Source organism: Phasianus colchicus, chromosome 1 (genome assembly GCF_987193195.1).
Source record: "Phasianus colchicus chromosome 1, bPhaCol1.hap1.1, whole genome shotgun sequence".
Lineage (NCBI taxonomy): Eukaryota > Metazoa > Chordata > Aves > Galliformes > Phasianidae > Phasianus > Phasianus colchicus.
In genome coordinates, this window is record NC_143436.1 from 53,789,970 (window position 1) to 53,807,683 (window position 17,714).

Sequence of the window (17,714 nt, forward strand, 5' to 3'; positions counted from 1 at the left end):
CAGGCAAGGCTCTGGCTTCTCAGAGCTCTTTGGAAGCATTCAAAGGAGCCATAAGTCTAAGTGTTCCACTCAGAGAATATGGCAGAGTTGAGGTGAGACCAATTAGGGGCAAATGGAAACCATATGTGGTTTTAATAAAACAAGGAGCTGGAGTGCATGGCTTACTGCTGAAGGAACATTTACTGCCTGAAAGGAATGTGCATCTGGCATTGATCGTTTCCCAACCCATCAAGTGAGCTGTAACATGGAAAGCAAATTGGAGTGTATGAAGAGAGATTAATTGCCTGAAGAAGTACAGTTAGGGGAACAGCTAAGAAGGAAATGTGTCCTTTGGCTGTGATTTAGTGATATGGTTGCAAGTGAGACTGATCTTGCATTTCCACAGATCGTGATCAGGAGAACAAACTACAAAGAACAAGTGTTAGAGTGACTGAAGTGGATTGCAAGGTACTTTAAAGAACCTACTATCATAGAAACCCCATGTCATGTCACACAGAGTAGACTCTTATTCTCAAGGTAATGGGCACTACTTAAAGAATAAAGTACTGCTGATCCTAAGCAAGGGTAACACAGAGTCCTCAAATGACATAGAGTTGCTGAAGAGGAATGAGGTTGCTTTTACTTGTACCTCAAAACATGTAGATGGGAGATCTGAGGCTGAGGGGGCAGTGCAGATATGCCCTTTTTTCCACATTTTTTTTTTCTTTTTGATGGCAAATTTCTTAAGACATTTCAATTCTGCTCTGAAAGAAAAGTCTTTGGCCTGCAAAGCTGCAGATAAGCTGCTCTGCTGGGATACAGTCGCTTCTTTTGCAAGCTGCTGTGTTGCAGCTTGATATCTGGTTCTCAGAACCAAACCACTATCTTTGGCAAGCAGGAAAGAGACTACTCAACAGACATCAGAAGGCAAGAGAGAAAGAGAGATGCCCTCATCCAGCACTGAACCACATATACAGTGTTAAGTCTTCCTTAACCCATTGTGCAACCCAAGAATGCACTACGAGCTCTCAACCAAATGGACCAACTGGAGGAAGAAGACGAGGAAGGACAGTCCTGTAAAAAAAAAACAAAAAAAGAACATCTGAAAGCAGTTTTCTCCCGCACATTGGAAAGGCAGCAGCTCTGACAGCCCATGTAAAGCTTTCAAAACAGGGAGTATCAAAAGTCACAGGCCTGGACACTCCCCGCTGCAGTGACTTACTTCAGAGGACTTCTTCCTTCAGCACCTCGGCTGGCTGGGACGGGTGCCAGGCTCTGCGAGGAGGCCACACTCTGCTGATCACATGGTTTACACTCTATTTTGCACGTAGAGCTAGGGAGGAAGAAGTGCTCGGGAACATGTATAGATTTCAAGGGTACTGGGTGGGCCTGCAAATTCCTTCCTACATTAGAAAACTTGCATTAAACTGATAGACTAAGCAGCTGTCCATGCCAAAGAGGTATACATATTTAACCAGGTCAGGTCTATAAGTACTGCTCTGCTGTTCCTATTTGCACAGGACCTTACAGGACCTAGTATTGAGCCTGCTGGATGCTGGGATTAAACCTGCATTCAAACAGTTTCTGCTATCAGAAGCTAATACCTTTGCCCACCATTATAGTATAAACTGATCAGAAGCTGACAGCCACCGTAGACTGTTCATAGACACTAGACGTACCCATGGCACAGTTCTGGTTTATCATAATGTTTAAGGAATTTAGTATTTACCCATCTTAAAAATCCATTATCTAACCACAGCCACTGACAGCATGGATTATATCTTTGAGCTTAGCTACATTAAGAATTTTGCCCTGAAGTTCTGACACCACTTAAAAACAGGGTGCAGCTCTCAGATTCTCACTCAGTGTTCATTATAACAAGTGGACTTCCTGCACCCTGAGTCAGCCCCACATGCCAGAACTCTCATTTCAGCCACAGTCAGGCTGACTACAGGTCAAGGTCAGGACACTCCATGCTGGCCAGCTCACCCACCTGGCCAGGAACTGTCCAGGATCCCACAGGGTACCCCGTGTTCCAGAACATCAAGCTTCAGTTTGATCCATCAGAGGGACACCAAGGGCCAAAGAGACTCAGCATTGATTTGTTTGGGGAGTAAGGTAGTAAATAAGTAATAGGAGAGTGATATGAGACAATACATGAAAGAGGTAATGAGATGGCCTGGAAGTCTAATAGCACCTGTAAGCAACAAGTGACTACACGAATAACAATTAATGCACACCGTACATCCTCTGGCTTTGAAGACAGGATTTTACCTATGCATGGGTGCAGATTGCTGGCAGAAGGGAGAATAGGCAGACACCAGCCAGGTACCTTTTTTCTTCAGAGCTCAGGAACTAGCTCACTGTCCTACTGACAGACTGACCAGATTTGCTCCTTAGAGACCATGGCAGGAAGACATAGTATAGCAACCTTGTTCTTTTATTATCTTCTTCATCAAAGGGAATTTTAATCAAAATTTCATGTTCGCAGACAGCCTAAAAGGCTCTTTGTAGAATAGATTTCCAGAAGTTGTGCTACTACCCTGACACTCAGACACAACCTGGTGTTCCCTACAAAATACTAATAAGATACAGCTTTTGGCTAGACTTCTGCAGGCACAGAGAACACACTCAATAGTTAGTAGTGCCTGCCCCACCACCAATTGCTATTGTTATTTATTTTTTTTAACACAAATTCAAGACTAACACAGTGTTTTATCCCTCGTCAGTATTGCTGATCAATGCTTTTTACAGGGAAACGCTCAAGTCCGACCACTAAAACCTGATGTGATTTAATTGAAACTAACCTACCAGTCAGTTAGCTTGCCAGTGCTACTGGAGTTATACAGCTTCATAGAATTGCTTAGGTTGGAAGTGATCTTAAAGTTAGTGAAAGTGATCCCTGAGTTGCAGCCCCCTACTTTATCACTGGATAAAGTATTCTGACCCAAATCTTTCATTAAGCTCCGATTTGGGTGAGCTAAGTCTGCATTCTGTTATCAGTTCTTAGGCATTCAGGTAACTTCTTGGGAAGAAAAAGTGAAATGCCGTAAGACATGGATGGTTAGCCCTTTCACAGACACCTGGCACAGCGATTGCTATTTCTGAAGGCTGTAAGGCTCATTAACTGTTTTGGGAGGCAGACGTTCTCTGGACACTTCCCTGCTGAATGTTTACAGATAAAGGTAATCATTTCCAGGGTACACACCAGGCCTGGCTGCTTCCTGCCTCTGCAGGGCTCTGAGACACAGTTGTAAGAGGGCTCTATTGCAGTGAAGTCATGAACCTGAACTAACCTCTCAGAAGCCAGCTTGTAGAGTTTTGCTTAAGCTCACACCTGGAACACAGGTGTAAGCAACCTTCAACATTTTGACAGGGAAATAACTGAGAAACAGAAGGGGAAATGCCTCGTTTCAGCCCATTGGCAGCAGCACAGCCACAAACTCCTTTGTTCATTAATGCAGCAAACCCACTGAGAGTTGTCTACTGCAAAGGAACTAAGTGAAAGGTGGGTACGTGTGCTCTAAAGAGAATCCTCAGCACTCAGGAAAAGCAAATTGTAAGCCCAGCGGACCAATGACCCGGAATCTCTCCCAGCTGGAGGGGCAGCACGTAACCTGATCAGAATTTCCAGAAGGGAAGGCTGTTACTGTTAAGCCATCAGGGATAGGGCTGGTAGAAATGGTTCTGGAAACGCTTTTTCCTGTCAGGAAATATGGTTTTACTTAAGTCACAAATTTATAAGGAAAAGGATCAACTTCAGGAAAAAAAAAAAAAAAAAGAAAAAAAAATTATCCTCAAAAATGACTGAAACCTATTTTCATTCTGAATCAGCATTTCTCTTCAATTTCACTTGCCATCTAAATGTTAGTGTGACACCACTGTTCAAAACAGACATTCTAAATTAACCCTTCAAAACATTAGTTTCAGATGTATTGGAGGATCTCTTTTTTTCCCCCGTCAAAATTCCATTCTGAAGACTTCTGTTATTTTCATTTTTTATCTTATTTCATTCCGAATAAAATTCTACCCTTCAAAATTCTTTACAGAACAGAAACCCCAATCCTCTCCAACACGTGCCTGGATTCCTCCTTCTCTCTATTAATCAGAGGTGACAGCAACAAGCTCTAATGACAGAAGCAAGAGTACCTTCCATTTTTCCCCTCATTTTTCAGAAGCCACAAGTAACAAATTCATACCACTGAGAGCTTGGGTGCTTCCTTTCAAGAAGTAAACCCTCTATCCCTTATGATCGCATAAGGTATCTAAACTGAGCACCCAACATGAGAGTTCAGTCTTTTAATAGTGTGTGCCAGTAAAAGCCTGTCAACACTGCAGACATTAAATGAATGCAGACATACTAGAGCTATCTTTAAAAAACCACAAACACAGTAATTTAACCTGTTCCTCAAGCAGATCACTGAGCTGCTGAATGCTTGTTCTTCGAAACTGCAAGCAAGTCAACTCTGACAAATGTCTTCCTATTCTCTTTCTGCTTCCTAGCTGTTCCCAACATTTTGGAGCAGTATTGTGTGATTGCTGCTTCCTGAAGCCTCTTCCTTCAACTGCCTGCTGGACCCAGTGGGAATCTTGCCTCTGATTTTTAGCAGAGCAGGATCAGGCCCTAAATAAGTAGTGGTGGAATCCCCAGACTTAGGGACTGAACAGCTGCATCTGCCCTTCCAAAAGAAGAGGGAAAAGTTATTCCTGCAGCTGTTTTCCCCTAAGTGCCTTCACTCCAAACTGTAACAGGATTGGAGGGAGGGGGAGAAGGTGGAATTTTAATAACCCATTAAAAAGGAGTACGGGCCATTGCGCAGCAGCTCTTTCAGTTCTACTAAAGCAGGGTCACTGCTGCCAGGCTCAGACAGCCCTAAGGGCACGGGAAAAGTCGTCTTCTTGTTTTCACATCTCATTCACAGAACGGATAATGAGGGGGAGGGAGGAATCAGCTTTTGGGTTAATTAGCACCATGAACAGACAGCTGTATTGTCATTAAAAGTTCAAGAAGTCATCGGGGTCATCACTGAACTGCAAGATGTACACACACGCACACGAGGCACACGTCTGAGCCTGGAGTTGTAGCAGCCTTGCATGGCTCTGATTTTCCACTACTCCAAGGGAAACTCTTAAGTTATAAGAACACTGAGCTGTTGTAGCTCAGAGGAGAAGCCAGAAGCACAAAAGCACTCCCTCTGAATGGTAGTTGTTCATCCCCCTTGGAACTGCTTAATTTCACACTTAATACAGCAACTAAGAATAGTTAAATGGCTTTTTCCCCCCTGAGAAAAATCAGAGGCTGAGCTTACGAAAGCATAGTTTCATCTCTGCTTCCAATGTTCTGTGGGATAAGCAGAGAAAGCCAGAGTACTGAAACACATGATTTCCTTCCCCTGCTTCCTTCCACCAAGCAAGGAAGCTGAGGAAGTGCCAGTGCATATTAGCAAAACCAGAAAACGAACATATATGGAAAATAATGAGAAGATAAAACCTCCAAAATGACATGGACTACCATTAATAAGATTTGGAGTGCTGCTAGCCTCAGTCACGGTTTGGCTTAAAAACAAAACTAACAAATTATTCAAGTATGCAAAACAGCCGCAGATTGCTTTCTCACTGCTACAGTTCTCCGAGTAGCATTTTCTGGTAAGGGATCTCAGTGAAAACACACAAAAGAAGAAAGTATTCCCCTCTTACCTTTCGGAAGAGGGCAAGAAGTGGAAACCTCAAGCCTTGAGTAGCAGAAGCAGTAGAGAAAGCAGGCTGGCATCACCTGGTCCCGTCAGCTGTAGCTCTGCTGCCTAAACTCTCAAGGCAAAAATGGGGCTGAGACTACTATCACTACAGCTACACCTCACAAAAACATAGGTCTCCTTTACTGGGTGAAAGGAACACAGATCCTGTTTGCTGTTGCTATTATACTGGCAGACAAATCGGATGCATGTAGCTCATGAGTGTGTAGTTCCATTCTGAGCTTGCACATTGCCAAGGGAAATTACTCCAGGAACACAGAAACTAGACTGATTTTTTTTTATTATTTTTTTTAACCATTATAGCTCTGTTGATTCCCAGGCACATGAGTTGCTCACAGGACAGAATTTCAGTATGCTTATTGCCATACAGCTTTTGTAGCAGTTCAGCTGGAGGTGTTCTCAGGAGGGAAAAATAGAATCAAGAGAGGGAGTCCAAAATTCCAGTTCAGAGGCGAAACAATAGTCATCAGCATTTTGATTCTAACTGCTCAAGTTAGGACAGCTGCTGGAAGCTCTGAAGGATTTATTTCATCACCAAAGCAAACCCAAGTGGTCTATGTAGCAATCCTCAGAATACTCCTTTGAGCACTTTCCCTTCCTGCCAAGACTCAGAGTACTTTTAGGAACAAAAGCTGCCCTCACTGTATTTCACTGTGGTGTTAACCTGGTGAGGTTGCCTCAAATATATGGCAATAATCTTTCAGTAAGCACTGTGGTCAGTCCTCCCTTGTTGGTCCACATATGTGTAGAGGAATATACACTGGAAGGAACTCTATTATGCATGGACTTCATGATGGCTTGATGAACAGATAGAGTCTGAAGAGAAACATGACTGCATCAGGTGTGCTAAGACAAGCTGTTCTGTTTGCCCTCCCGCCCTTCCATCAAGAAGGCAGCCTGGCCAGGACATGTGTAGGCAATGTTGTTGCATTCGGAAAGGCGAGCTTTGAACAGCATTAAGGACAAAGTTTACGTCAAAGGCCCAAGCTGTCATACTTCACAAAAGACAAACAGGAAAAGGTCTCTGTACAGTTTCCGGGGCTGGAGAAAAAGAAAGACCCAGCGCTTTCCTTTACCTCTTCTAACAGCCATTAGCAACAGAGGAAATCACTCTTAGAGAAGGGCAACCCAAAACATACACGGAGATCCAGCATGGTCAGGAAGGAACCTATTGGCTTGAAAACTTTCCGGTACTAGTGAAAGCTTTGTTTCCCATCCAGTCAAGCACACAGGTGCTGTCTGCTTTTCTCAGCCTAAACTATTTCTTCAACCAATTTCAATGGGAATGAAAGGCATGGGAAGAAAGGCCAGTAAGGACCAGCTTCCCACTTTGCTGTTCTGTTGTTTTTTTGGTTTTTTTTTAAAGGCAGTCACTCTTTTAGAAAGGACAAATATCCTTGGCACCAAACACATTTCATCCAATACAGCCTTATCTCAAATAAAGCCCTTCATTGCTGTGGGTGCCTTAAGAAAGTGTAAATGGTAAATAATTCCCCAAACCTACCACGTTACCTCTCTTAGAAAGACTCAGCAGTTTTTCATAACGCTGTGAGCAGTACTCACGACTTCACAACTAAGGAGTAAGTGTGAAAAGCAAATGAAAATGACAAAAATAGCATTGCAGACCCAATACAGCAATCCCATGAGCAATTCTTCTGACAGAGCACAGGCAACTGCACCGCACAAAACAAACAACCCCATGTCTTCAGGGCTTTGAATCATGTAACTCCGAACTTGCTGCACCATCCCTGCAGAATCCTGCTAAGTCACACAACAGAGATGTAGGGCTTTGCAAGCACAAGGACTTACTATTCCTAGCCTTGCAGATCCATAATTATTCAGTGTCAGAACAAAATATGAATAAATGCATAACTCCCATCCCATGGGCCAAAAGGAGCAAACCAGAATTCGCTGTGAATATCAAAAGAGAGCTGCATCTTAGAGTGCACATGGGAGGTAGATTTCACATTCACACAGATAACAAAACAGACTCTCCAGAGTTAAAATAACAAATGCCTCGAAAGAGTTTTGGAAGGAGCTTAAAACCGCAGGGTGTGAATCAATCTCTCTAACTACAAGGAATTAGGATGACAGAAGCAGGCTATGGGAAAGTCAAGACTATCCCACATCAGGCTTCTGGGAGGAGTATTCTAACGGCACTGGATATCCAGACTAGATGGATGACGTCTCTGACTCACAATCACAATCAGGTTCTGTTGCAGCACACTTGTTCCAAGGGGAAGGTGTAAACTGCAATCTACCAATAAGGGTCATCGGCAGTTTGCCACCAGGTCTAGTTGAGTTTCTCTCCAGATGGATAACATTCTATTCAAACCTTCCTGTGATCATCTGGGGTCTCTCAAAGTGCCACCTAAGAATTCAGTCTGATGCTGTGGAATCCTCTACTTCTGTGCTTCTCTGCAAAGCTGCAAACTGTTATACAGTGGAGAAAAGCAGGACAGCTGTTTAATTCTATTGCACGTACACTGTCTGTAGAGAAGATAGAAGCAGACTTATTGAAGTCTCCTTTTTATCTTGATTCTCTAAGGAAATAACCAACTAAATCCTTAATCCTCCACTCCCTTGGGCACAACAAGAAAAAAAGAAAAAGAAAAAAGAAAGAAGGGATAGGTGCTACTCTTCATATTTACAAAAGTAAAACAAAAATCTTAAGAACCCATCTTGCCCTTACCCCCAACACAATCCTTGCAGTAGTAAGGTACTTGCACAGGAACTGCTGCCCTTGTCTTCCCACACTTCTCCAGGTTGGTGATTTTGTCCCTGCAGGATGCTATGGCAGGGGGGGCCTAGATTTTCTGGCTATGGAAACACTGCACGCGATAGCTTCTTACATGCTCCAGAGTTCATGTGACTGCTCTCTTTCTTGCTAGCCTGGCCCTCTTCACCATTGCATTTATGGTACACACTGATGCAACTGCGGTACCTTCCCATGCAGTGTGGTCTCTATGCTGGTATGCTTGTTCCTTCTTAAGTCCCTCCTCAAAGCTCTCCCTTCTCCCAAATACCAGACATGTTCCAGCTTTAAGCTCTGTGCCATATGCAGTTTATTACTTACTGCAATAAACTGTTTACTCAGAAACAGGCCTGCATACCCCAGTCCAGAGGTGAGAGAGATAAACAGAGAGACTGTGTCAGTCTTAAAGGTCTCCCTCCATTTGCCAAGAGAAATTCAAAGCATAGGACCCAGCAACCCCACACGTGCCAAGGGCTGGGCTGCAGGCCGTTCTGTTCCATCACCTCAATCCCCTTTAATCTGCAGCGTGTGTATCCCTGGGCTGATGAAAGGCAGGAAGATATTTATAGCAGTATCAGACCAGGCAGGAAGTAGGAAACTGGGGCGGGTGTTTGGAAAGCATATAAAGGGCTCCAAAGAGCAGGGCTGGCCTGGAACACCTTCCCCAGAAGGACACGGAGCTAAAGGAGAAGAGCCAGGGGAACAGATATCCTCTGGCTCTCTTCTCCCTTACCTGTTGCCTTTCCAGGACCAGCCATTTCCCGTTTTTCAAAGTCAAGTGGAAGTTTTCCATTCTGTGGTTTTCCTGTCTTGGTACAAGTAAGCACTTTTTTGTTTTCCCTAAATATTTTAATTGTTTGGAGACCACATCCAAAACTATTTCACTAGAGGAAGGAGGTTCCTATTTACAGTTGACTCAAAAAAATCTGAGAGAGCTGATTAAACCTCAGGGGAGCGAGATCTTTGCTTGCTCCTGCATCCCCTGAGCAGGAGAGATTGGACTTGCTGTCTGAACAATTGCTTCAGTGCTCTTCCACAGAAATAAGGGCCAAAACAAAGCCAGCAGGCCTCCCTGCAAGGCTGCACTGCAGCAACACCCATTACAGAGGGAAACACTGAGAAAAGGAAACAGATGTTTGAGTCCCAGTACTATAATTACAATACAGCACGAGGGAATTAAAACTCATGTCTCGCAGCCTAGGCCAGCAGGAGCTTTGGACATTTTGAACATGGCCCTGTGGAACAGAAGCATTCCCTTTTCCTATGTGCTGTTGTAGGATTATTCATTTTTATTTTTAAATGAATCACCTGGGAGCAATATGTAATAATGCATTACCTTCACACTGCTGCACCTGGTATAGCTGCTGCTGTGTGTGCAAGTATTGTGTAAACGCAGCACAGCTTATACCTGCTTTGCTGAAGTACCAGGGATCATGCAGGTCAGGAAGAACCCAGGCCTTTGTGTGTCAAAGTCAAGGAATTAAGGAGGGAAAAATCTATGGGATCATTTTTTTTCAGCCTTGGACTCTTGAAATCAGCAGGACTACAGTACCCAGCCACTTCAACAACAGATGAACAACTAAGGAAGATTGTGGATTTTTTATTAGTATACATTTTTGTCCAGAATCCATAACTAACAGGTGCTAATGACAGCAGTGAGTTGGGCTGCTACTGCCTGTATATGATAAGTATTTTTAGACAACATACTATGTTTGGCTCAATATCATTTGCTTCTCTCAAAGTGTAATCTGCATCACTTTCAAACTATACTCTATTTTCCCTATAACTCACCTGGGGGAAAAAAAAAAAAAAACATACATTTTCTTTCAGTTTTTGAAGGAACTTTGCATTCCCCTACATGGAGACTTCTTGAAAGCCTAAGCCTTGCTCGGCAGCCAGAATCAAATGTGCTACAGGCTGTTAGAGCTCAGTCAGTAGACCACTGGATTGTTTTATGGGGGTTCTATTGCCTACTTTTTCCGTGTCAGCAGTACTTCCATACAGTCCTTTCCCCTTCTCCAGTAACCCTTCTCTCCTCATACTCTAACAGTACTCTTTGAAGGATCTTCCTCTCCTTTGTCTCCGAAATACCTTTCCCATTATAAGTTCCCAGTTGAGCCTATTACTGCAATCATGCTCCTCACCCATCAGTAACAATGATGAATTTTTTCAGAGCCCAAGCCCATGGACACAGACCACCATTTTCCTAGAAGCACAACCCAAGACCCTACCTCTGAGTTGACAACAACCTCCCCAAGCACTGCTCTATCCTGGTTCCTGGTGGATTTCAGTCCCAGGAAAGATACTCCAGATCAACTCCTTCCTTCCTGAGATAAAAGTGCTATTCTACATCTTAGGCAAACCAGTGCTGACATTTGAAGAGATCTGATGGTATTTTTTGCATCTCTCTATTTAACTTGTTTTATTGTCTGTATACTGCTTCTAAGGGCTGAAATTGCCCTCTGGAAAGGTCTTGTATAAACATGAGAAGGAATTTGGACTATTCATAGTCAACATTTATTTTACCAGCATGAAACTCAAGAGACTTTATCTTGTTTCCAAAAGACTCACAGAATCTTTTCAAGCTGGCAGAAACATTGAATAAATAGAATAATCAGGGTTGTGTAAAACTACTTGCATTTTTATGTTATTAGCTATTGTCAGTTAATGCACTATATCTTCAGTCTGGTCACTCAAGGGAACTACTTCACATTATAGTAGGAGGTTAACTGTTGTGTTTTTTTTTTTAATGTAATAGTTTTATGCACTCTAGTGTTTGTAACATTCCTCTTAGAAACTTGAAACCATCAACTGAAATCCAACTCTGATAAAAGCCACTGAAATGCTGTTGAGACCGGTGGCACTACACCTGCCTTATGTAAGTTGTAAGTACAATGTTGGTCCAGCATTCCTTTTCCATATTGACAACCAGGCCAGATTTAGAACTAGTATAAGAGGGTATAAAGCCATTTAACTCACCTTGGTCTTGCTTAGTATGTTCAAACAGTGGAAATTTAAAATTCACATGCTTCATGTTTACTCACTGTCATGTTAATCAACAAAGGAATTAGTATGCTGGTTCATAGCCTTTTCTCAAGTTATTCCAAAGCAAGTCCAGTTTAACCCCAGATTTAAAGAAGCATTTATCCTACTAGGGCAGGATAACACTGGTAAAGTCACCAGCAGGCAGATAAGCAGTTTCAATAACTCTTTCAGACATCCATTTTAAAGAAAAATTCCTGGTTTTAACAAAGCCTCAGCAGTAAGCAGCCCTCCTCTGTGTCTTGAATGCTCAGATGTAGGGGTTGTAATGGAGGCAGGCCTTCAGCTCTGCTGCTGGCAGTAAATGCTCAGTGGCTCAAAGCTAAGGAAAAGTTGGGGTGGTCTTCAATAGTTCCCAATACAGTCAGCTGCTTTGGTCAACTTTTCCTCATTCAGAAGTCTACATCAGTGTAGTTAGCTTAAAAAGCAGTATCAATCTATTAAAGTTACATCAGTAAAATTCCACATATCATATGCAGAGCTTCTTCAGAGGTTTAGATGAGCTTGAAGTTCAACCAATTCTGTATTTGCTTAACTAATTAGTGCTTGAAGGCCCAATTATCTTCTCACATCTATTATACTACTGTCTTTTCACCACTAACATTTGTTTCCAATCGATAACATCATGTGAAAAAGGAGAATCATACCCTGAGAGTCCAGAGTAAAGATACTCATCGCTAAAAGGAAACTCAGACACATGCACCCCAGGCATTAATAGGGCCGAAATTGGGCCCTCAGCTTAGTTTGGCTCAGAGCTGGCAACCACAGCACACCCAGCCTTGCCTGCTAACTCACACCAAACTGTCCTCTCAAGTTTATTAGCTCTTATGAACTTCCATCCGGTGCAGACAGTGGAAGTTTCATTTAATGACAAGACCTCCTGCACAAACCACATGGGCTCCTTTCCTCAGGGAGCGTGCTTGGTTGAGCTATGTAAGAGCACCAGATGGTACTGGAGCTGTTTGGAAAAAGAAATATGACTTCAGTCAACACTGTTACCAGGACCTACTAGGTTTTCATCTTAGCTTTACAATCCAGTTATGGCCACGGTGACTCACCAAGTACTCCTCCTGAAGATTCTTGGTCCCACTGTGACTGTTGCAAGGCCCCACCTGGAGTACTGCATCCAGGCCTGGGGTCCCCAGTACAGGAAGGCCATGGAGCTCTTGGAGCAGGACCAGAGGAGGGCCACTGAGATGATCAGTGGGCTGGAGCACCTCTCCTATGAGGAAAGGTTGAGGGAACTGGGCTTGTTTAGCTTGGAGAAGAGAAGGCTCTGGGGAGACCTCATTGTGGCCCTCTAATACTTCAAGGGAGTTTTGTACAAGAGTGGGAACGGCTATTTACATGGGTTGATAGTGATAGGACAAGGGGGAATGGTTTTAAACTGAGACAGGGGAGGTTTGGGTTAGATATTAGGAGGAAGTTCTTCACACAGAAGGTGGTGACACACTGGAACAGGTTGCCCAAGGAGGCTGTGGATGCCCCATCCCTGCAGGCATTCAAGGCCAGGCTGGATGTGGCTCTGGGCAGCCTGGTCTGGTGGCTGGCGACCCTGCAAACAGCATGGGGGTTGAAACTCAATGATCATTCATAATTGTGTTTACAATGGTGATCTTTCTGTCAGAAGACAAAACCAGGCACAAAGAACACCATCTTTCACCATGGTCTTTAACATGGACATTGGAATTCCATGTAAGTTTAAAAACTTCCTCAATTTCTTTAAGATCTCATCTATGATCAAGTTGTTCTGCATCTGTCTTCTAGTTCTCTAACAAAAAGGTAGAATGATCGTAAAGAAAACCCATGAAAAAAAAAAAATCGTTTTTCAAGGGGTATGGCACAATGGAGGGATGAATGTAATCCTTCACACCAAGGGAATCCTAGAACTTGCCAACTCCAGCTTAAACAAGAGTGAGGATATTTAGAAAGCAGAGGAGCACTACTCACAGCTACCCTTGCTGAGACATTTCTTCCCCCAGCACAACCTATAGAAAAGAATGTTACTCCAAACTCCTTTGAACTTTTAAGACACGGAGCTAGTACTGCCATAGCTCTTTCTGAAGTATATGCACAAGATGAAATTGAGATAAGTGTGGAATGGAAAAAGTACTTTATTTATCATTTACAGGTTGGTTTGTAAAAATCCAGCCTGCAATTTCACATACTTTTCCTTTTTTTGAAGGGGATATTGGGGCGAAAGCTAGGGAGGAGGCATTTTTCCAAACCTGCGAATGCAACGTTCAGCAGCCAAGCTGAAAAGTTCCTGCTGCTCCTGCAAAAAAAGGACAAACAAGCCCTTTTCATGTCAGCTATGTCCTGCTGGAAATGTCACGGCTTTGTCACAATGGAACAAAGCATGCCTGGTGTCTGTTCTTTCAAAAGGTCTCTTAATTCAAACAAAAGAAAAATATTCACATCTGGAAGGGGTCGAAGGCAGGGGGTGGGAGGGGAGGAAGCAAAGTTCAGATGGCATGTCATAGGATTGCTGTTTGTCTAATTATTGTACTGTCTGTTCTGGCACTTATTGATCCTCTTAAAGAAAGAAAGCCAGGAGTTAAACAATTTTTTTATTGATTGACCTCAAGGGGTCAGATGAGACACACCTCTTCACTTTTGCTCTCTTCATCTTTCTGCAACATTCAGACTGAGAAAAAATGACCCTTTTTAATCAGTCTGGGAGTGGTTTCTCTTCTTTATTTTTTAGAGGAAGAAAGTAAAATTGTGTGAACTTGCTTTAAAAAGCTCACTTTGACATGCATAGGACGTACATCCTGAAGGGCTGCCCTTTCCAATGGGTTTATTTGAGCATCTGTTTCTGCAGAGATTAAAGACTTCTAATGACTGCAGAGCTGGGAGGCTGTATCAGAACTGAGCCATGGGAAAATCAAAATCTAAGTGTCTAATGATGTGAGATCAGAGGGGAAGAGAATAAACGCGAGAGTAGGACTTCATTGCCTAGGCTCAAAAAGCCAGCAGCAAGACTTTGTATTAGTGCTAAACTCTTATCTCCTTCAGCATTCAGAGCTTCCAAAGATGAAAAGCCTCTCCTAGGCTGCCACCTAGCTAGTTAATTCCTTGTATTGTTTTAGGAGCTATTTTAAAACGCTCTTCTGCTCCAGCCCTTACAGCATTGACTCCTCCCTTCTGAGCCGGTATTTTGTCAGGAGTTTCAAGAGCGATAAAAACTTGCTGCCAAGTCCCTTTCTTCCTTGCAATGTGTTTTATAACCCAGCGTGTAGTTCAGTCTGTCCAAACACTACACCAGTACACTGCCACCAGTTTCCATGGAAATGGTTAACTCCTTCACAGCCAGAAGGCTTTAACATGCTTTTTGCCATGAAGAACATGACAGCGTGCACTAAGATCAACCTGCAGAAGCATTGCATTTTCTAACAGATCTAGCAAATTCAGCAAAGGATTTACTTTTGCTTCAACCTATCACGCAAAATTGCAGTCTTAACCAAACTTGCATTTAAGTCATCCTATAACATGAGCTGCTCTCTTCCCACATGCATCTCAGCATTACCATCGTGTCTGAAGGCAGGATGACCCCACTGACATCAACCTTCTGAATGCCACACCTGTGAAAAAGCCAAGGCATGAGACACAAGGACTCCAGAATAGACAGACGGGAGATGAAGGACATGACTTTGAACTCAACCAGAAACCAGAGCAACAAACAGGAAAACTTCCTGCCTTAAAGTTGAGGAGCGCTGCTGTATGAAACAATACAAATAGTTTATTCTGCTCCTAGTCATTACACATTGACAAAAATATACTGGCATTGGTGTGCATTCGTAACAAAAACTTATTCAGTATCAGTTTTCTTAAAAATTAAGTAGGTTTTAATCTACTACAACATGACCTAACCAGAGCACGAAAGGAGATCTCCCAAAATACAGCAAATGAAGGCCATGTGCTATCAGCAGCTTTAGCTGTGGAAAAGTGGGTTCCCATCCTTACTGTCACAAAGGACAAGCTCCCTGACAGCTGCCACTCGGGTGGCACGCTTGTTAACCCAAACTGAAAAACAGAGGCAGAAATACAGATATTCAACAGAACTTTCAACCGCAGTTTCCTGGAAGGATTCCCCACTCTAAAACTTTTCTATAAATATTTTCCAGGCTCTCATCACTGAGGCAAACGGAGCCTTCCCAGCACTTTTAACATGTAATGTTTTCTTCTGGCATTCAGACAGGCTCTACAGAAACAAGAACTGAACAACGACACGCAGCCACAGCTTTTGCACAGAACAGCCAGTAAGTTTGGCTAGAAGCAAAGTCACTGGCAGGGTTTGTAGCAAGAACTGTACTCTGACTTCCAAAGGAGCCACTTGGAGGGTTTCCTTGCAGACTCCGCTTGGGGTTGGTGACAAGTGGGAACCAGCAGCCCCCCCAAACACCACACTACTACAACAACCGATGGAGGTGCAAGAAAACTCCATGCACACACTCCGCTCACAGCTGCCGAGGTGACAGCCCGTGCGGACTGTCAGGAGGACACGTGTCCGGCTGCAGCTCAGAGGACACCACTAATGGGTTTCGTACTCCTTGCCGCTTAGCAAACAGCAACCGTATTTGGCTAAGGAGCCTCAGCTACAAACAAAATAGAGAACTTGGACGAAGAGGTAATGGAAACTCTAGTCCCGAGACAGCGTGTGTGTCCCCTATCTCAAGTTCGCGCAGGGCTGACCGTAGGGATGCTCAACCCCACAGCAAGGGGCGCCAAGCGAAGAGCTCCAGCTTTCCAAAAACACCCGCGTCCGCACGCTTAAGAGCCCACCCCACGAAGACAGAGCGTCCCAAAGGCGCGGTGACACCCGTCCCCGTCTCCCCAGCGCTCCCCGCTGCCGCTCCCGACCGCCCTCCCCCCCGCCCCACGCTAACGGAGCGGTGCGGGACGCCCCACGGCGAGACGCTCCCTCCCGCCCCGCTGCGGGCAGGTAGCAGCCCCGCAGCCCTGGGACGGAGCCACTCACCGATGTCGGAGTTGCAGAACGCGTCCTGCGGGTGGATGGGGACGCAAGTGCACGCCTCCGCCACCAGGTCCCGCAGGCTCCAGCTGCACAGGAACACGGCGAGGAAGCCGAGCCACGCCGTCATGCTGCCTGTCCCGGGGTGCGCTTCGAGCTGCAGTCGCTGTTCTGTTCGCCTGACTCGAGCTTCGCCTGCTCGCAGCTCGCTCGCTACTTTCTCACACCGCCTCTCTCTCGGCCTCGGTAGCGCAGCCCTCGCTCGGCGGCACGGAGCAAGCCCGAGTGCGCAGCGCTGCACGACTGAGCGGGGCCGAAGCGAGCCGAGCTGTGCCGCGCTGCCCGGTGAGCCGAGTTATAGCCTCGATCGCGCCCTCTCGGGCTCCGGGGGCGCCGCCGCAGCCGACCAATAGGAACCCCGCATTACCTCATCGGCGGGAGAGGCCAGCGGGACGGGGCGGGGCGGTGGCCGCGGCTTCAGCGCCTTATACGGAATAGAGCGGGGAGCGCCGCGAGCGGGAGGGAGTTAGGTTGGTGGCGCAGGTAGGGGCCCCAGGGGAAAAGTCCCCCTGAGGAGAAGGGGCTGCGGCTTGTAAAAATGAAAGCATTTGTACCCCTGAGTTATCCACCACCGCCTGCACGGCTGTGTCCCCACACAGTCCCGTCCGCCCCAGCCAGGCTCTGCCTCCCCTCACGAGAGGAAAGAGGCGCCTCACACGCTCGTGGAGTTGCTTTTTGCTCGCAGAGCTCGGGGTGTTTTTTCTTACAGCCATGTCAGTTGTCTGTAAGCTGACTTTTGGCTGCGGGAGATGGAAGGAAACGGCATTGCGAAGGGTTTTCAGGAAAGCAGCACCTCACCGCTTTTCCTCCTTCAGTAAGCAGCAAAAGGAGGATGGGGAGAGGTGCTAGCTGAACCCCTTGCCAGGATGGTGTTCTGTGGCCCTTCATCCTGCCCAAGTGCCCTTTCTCCTGCCTCCCCACCACTCGTCCTTCTCAGGATGGCAGTCAGCAAGGGCTCGAGCTGGGGAAAGCAGTGTTGCATCTACCCAGACACTCCCAACGTTTAATCTCAAAGTGTATTTTAGCAGAGCGGCTTTAGAGGAATTTATTGAAAAGTCCTGCTTGTTTTGTTTTCCCTTATCCCCTTTTGGAACAGTACATTTCTATCAGTCGGAGAAATGTAAATGTTATAGTAGAGCTGGGACAGCAA

At 45.0% G+C, this 17,714-nt stretch overlaps 2 protein-coding genes across 4 annotated transcripts in view; one reads left to right on the plus strand and one right to left on the minus strand.

Moving 5' to 3' along the window:
* Window positions 1-16,885, minus strand: part of TIMP3 (TIMP metallopeptidase inhibitor 3) — a 36,295-nt gene extending 19,410 nt beyond the window's left edge. The window contains exon 1 of the mRNA XM_031600071.2: window positions 16,511-16,885. Coding sequence (XP_031455931.1) covers window positions 16,511-16,634 — 124 coding nt within the window. The 5' untranslated portion in view covers window positions 16,635-16,885. The remainder of the gene's footprint in view (window positions 1-16,510) is intronic.
* SYN3 (synapsin III) overlaps window positions 1-17,714 on the plus strand; it is a 235,705-nt gene that overhangs the window by 119,477 nt on the left and 98,514 nt on the right. The gene's annotated exons all lie outside the window — the stretch shown is intronic.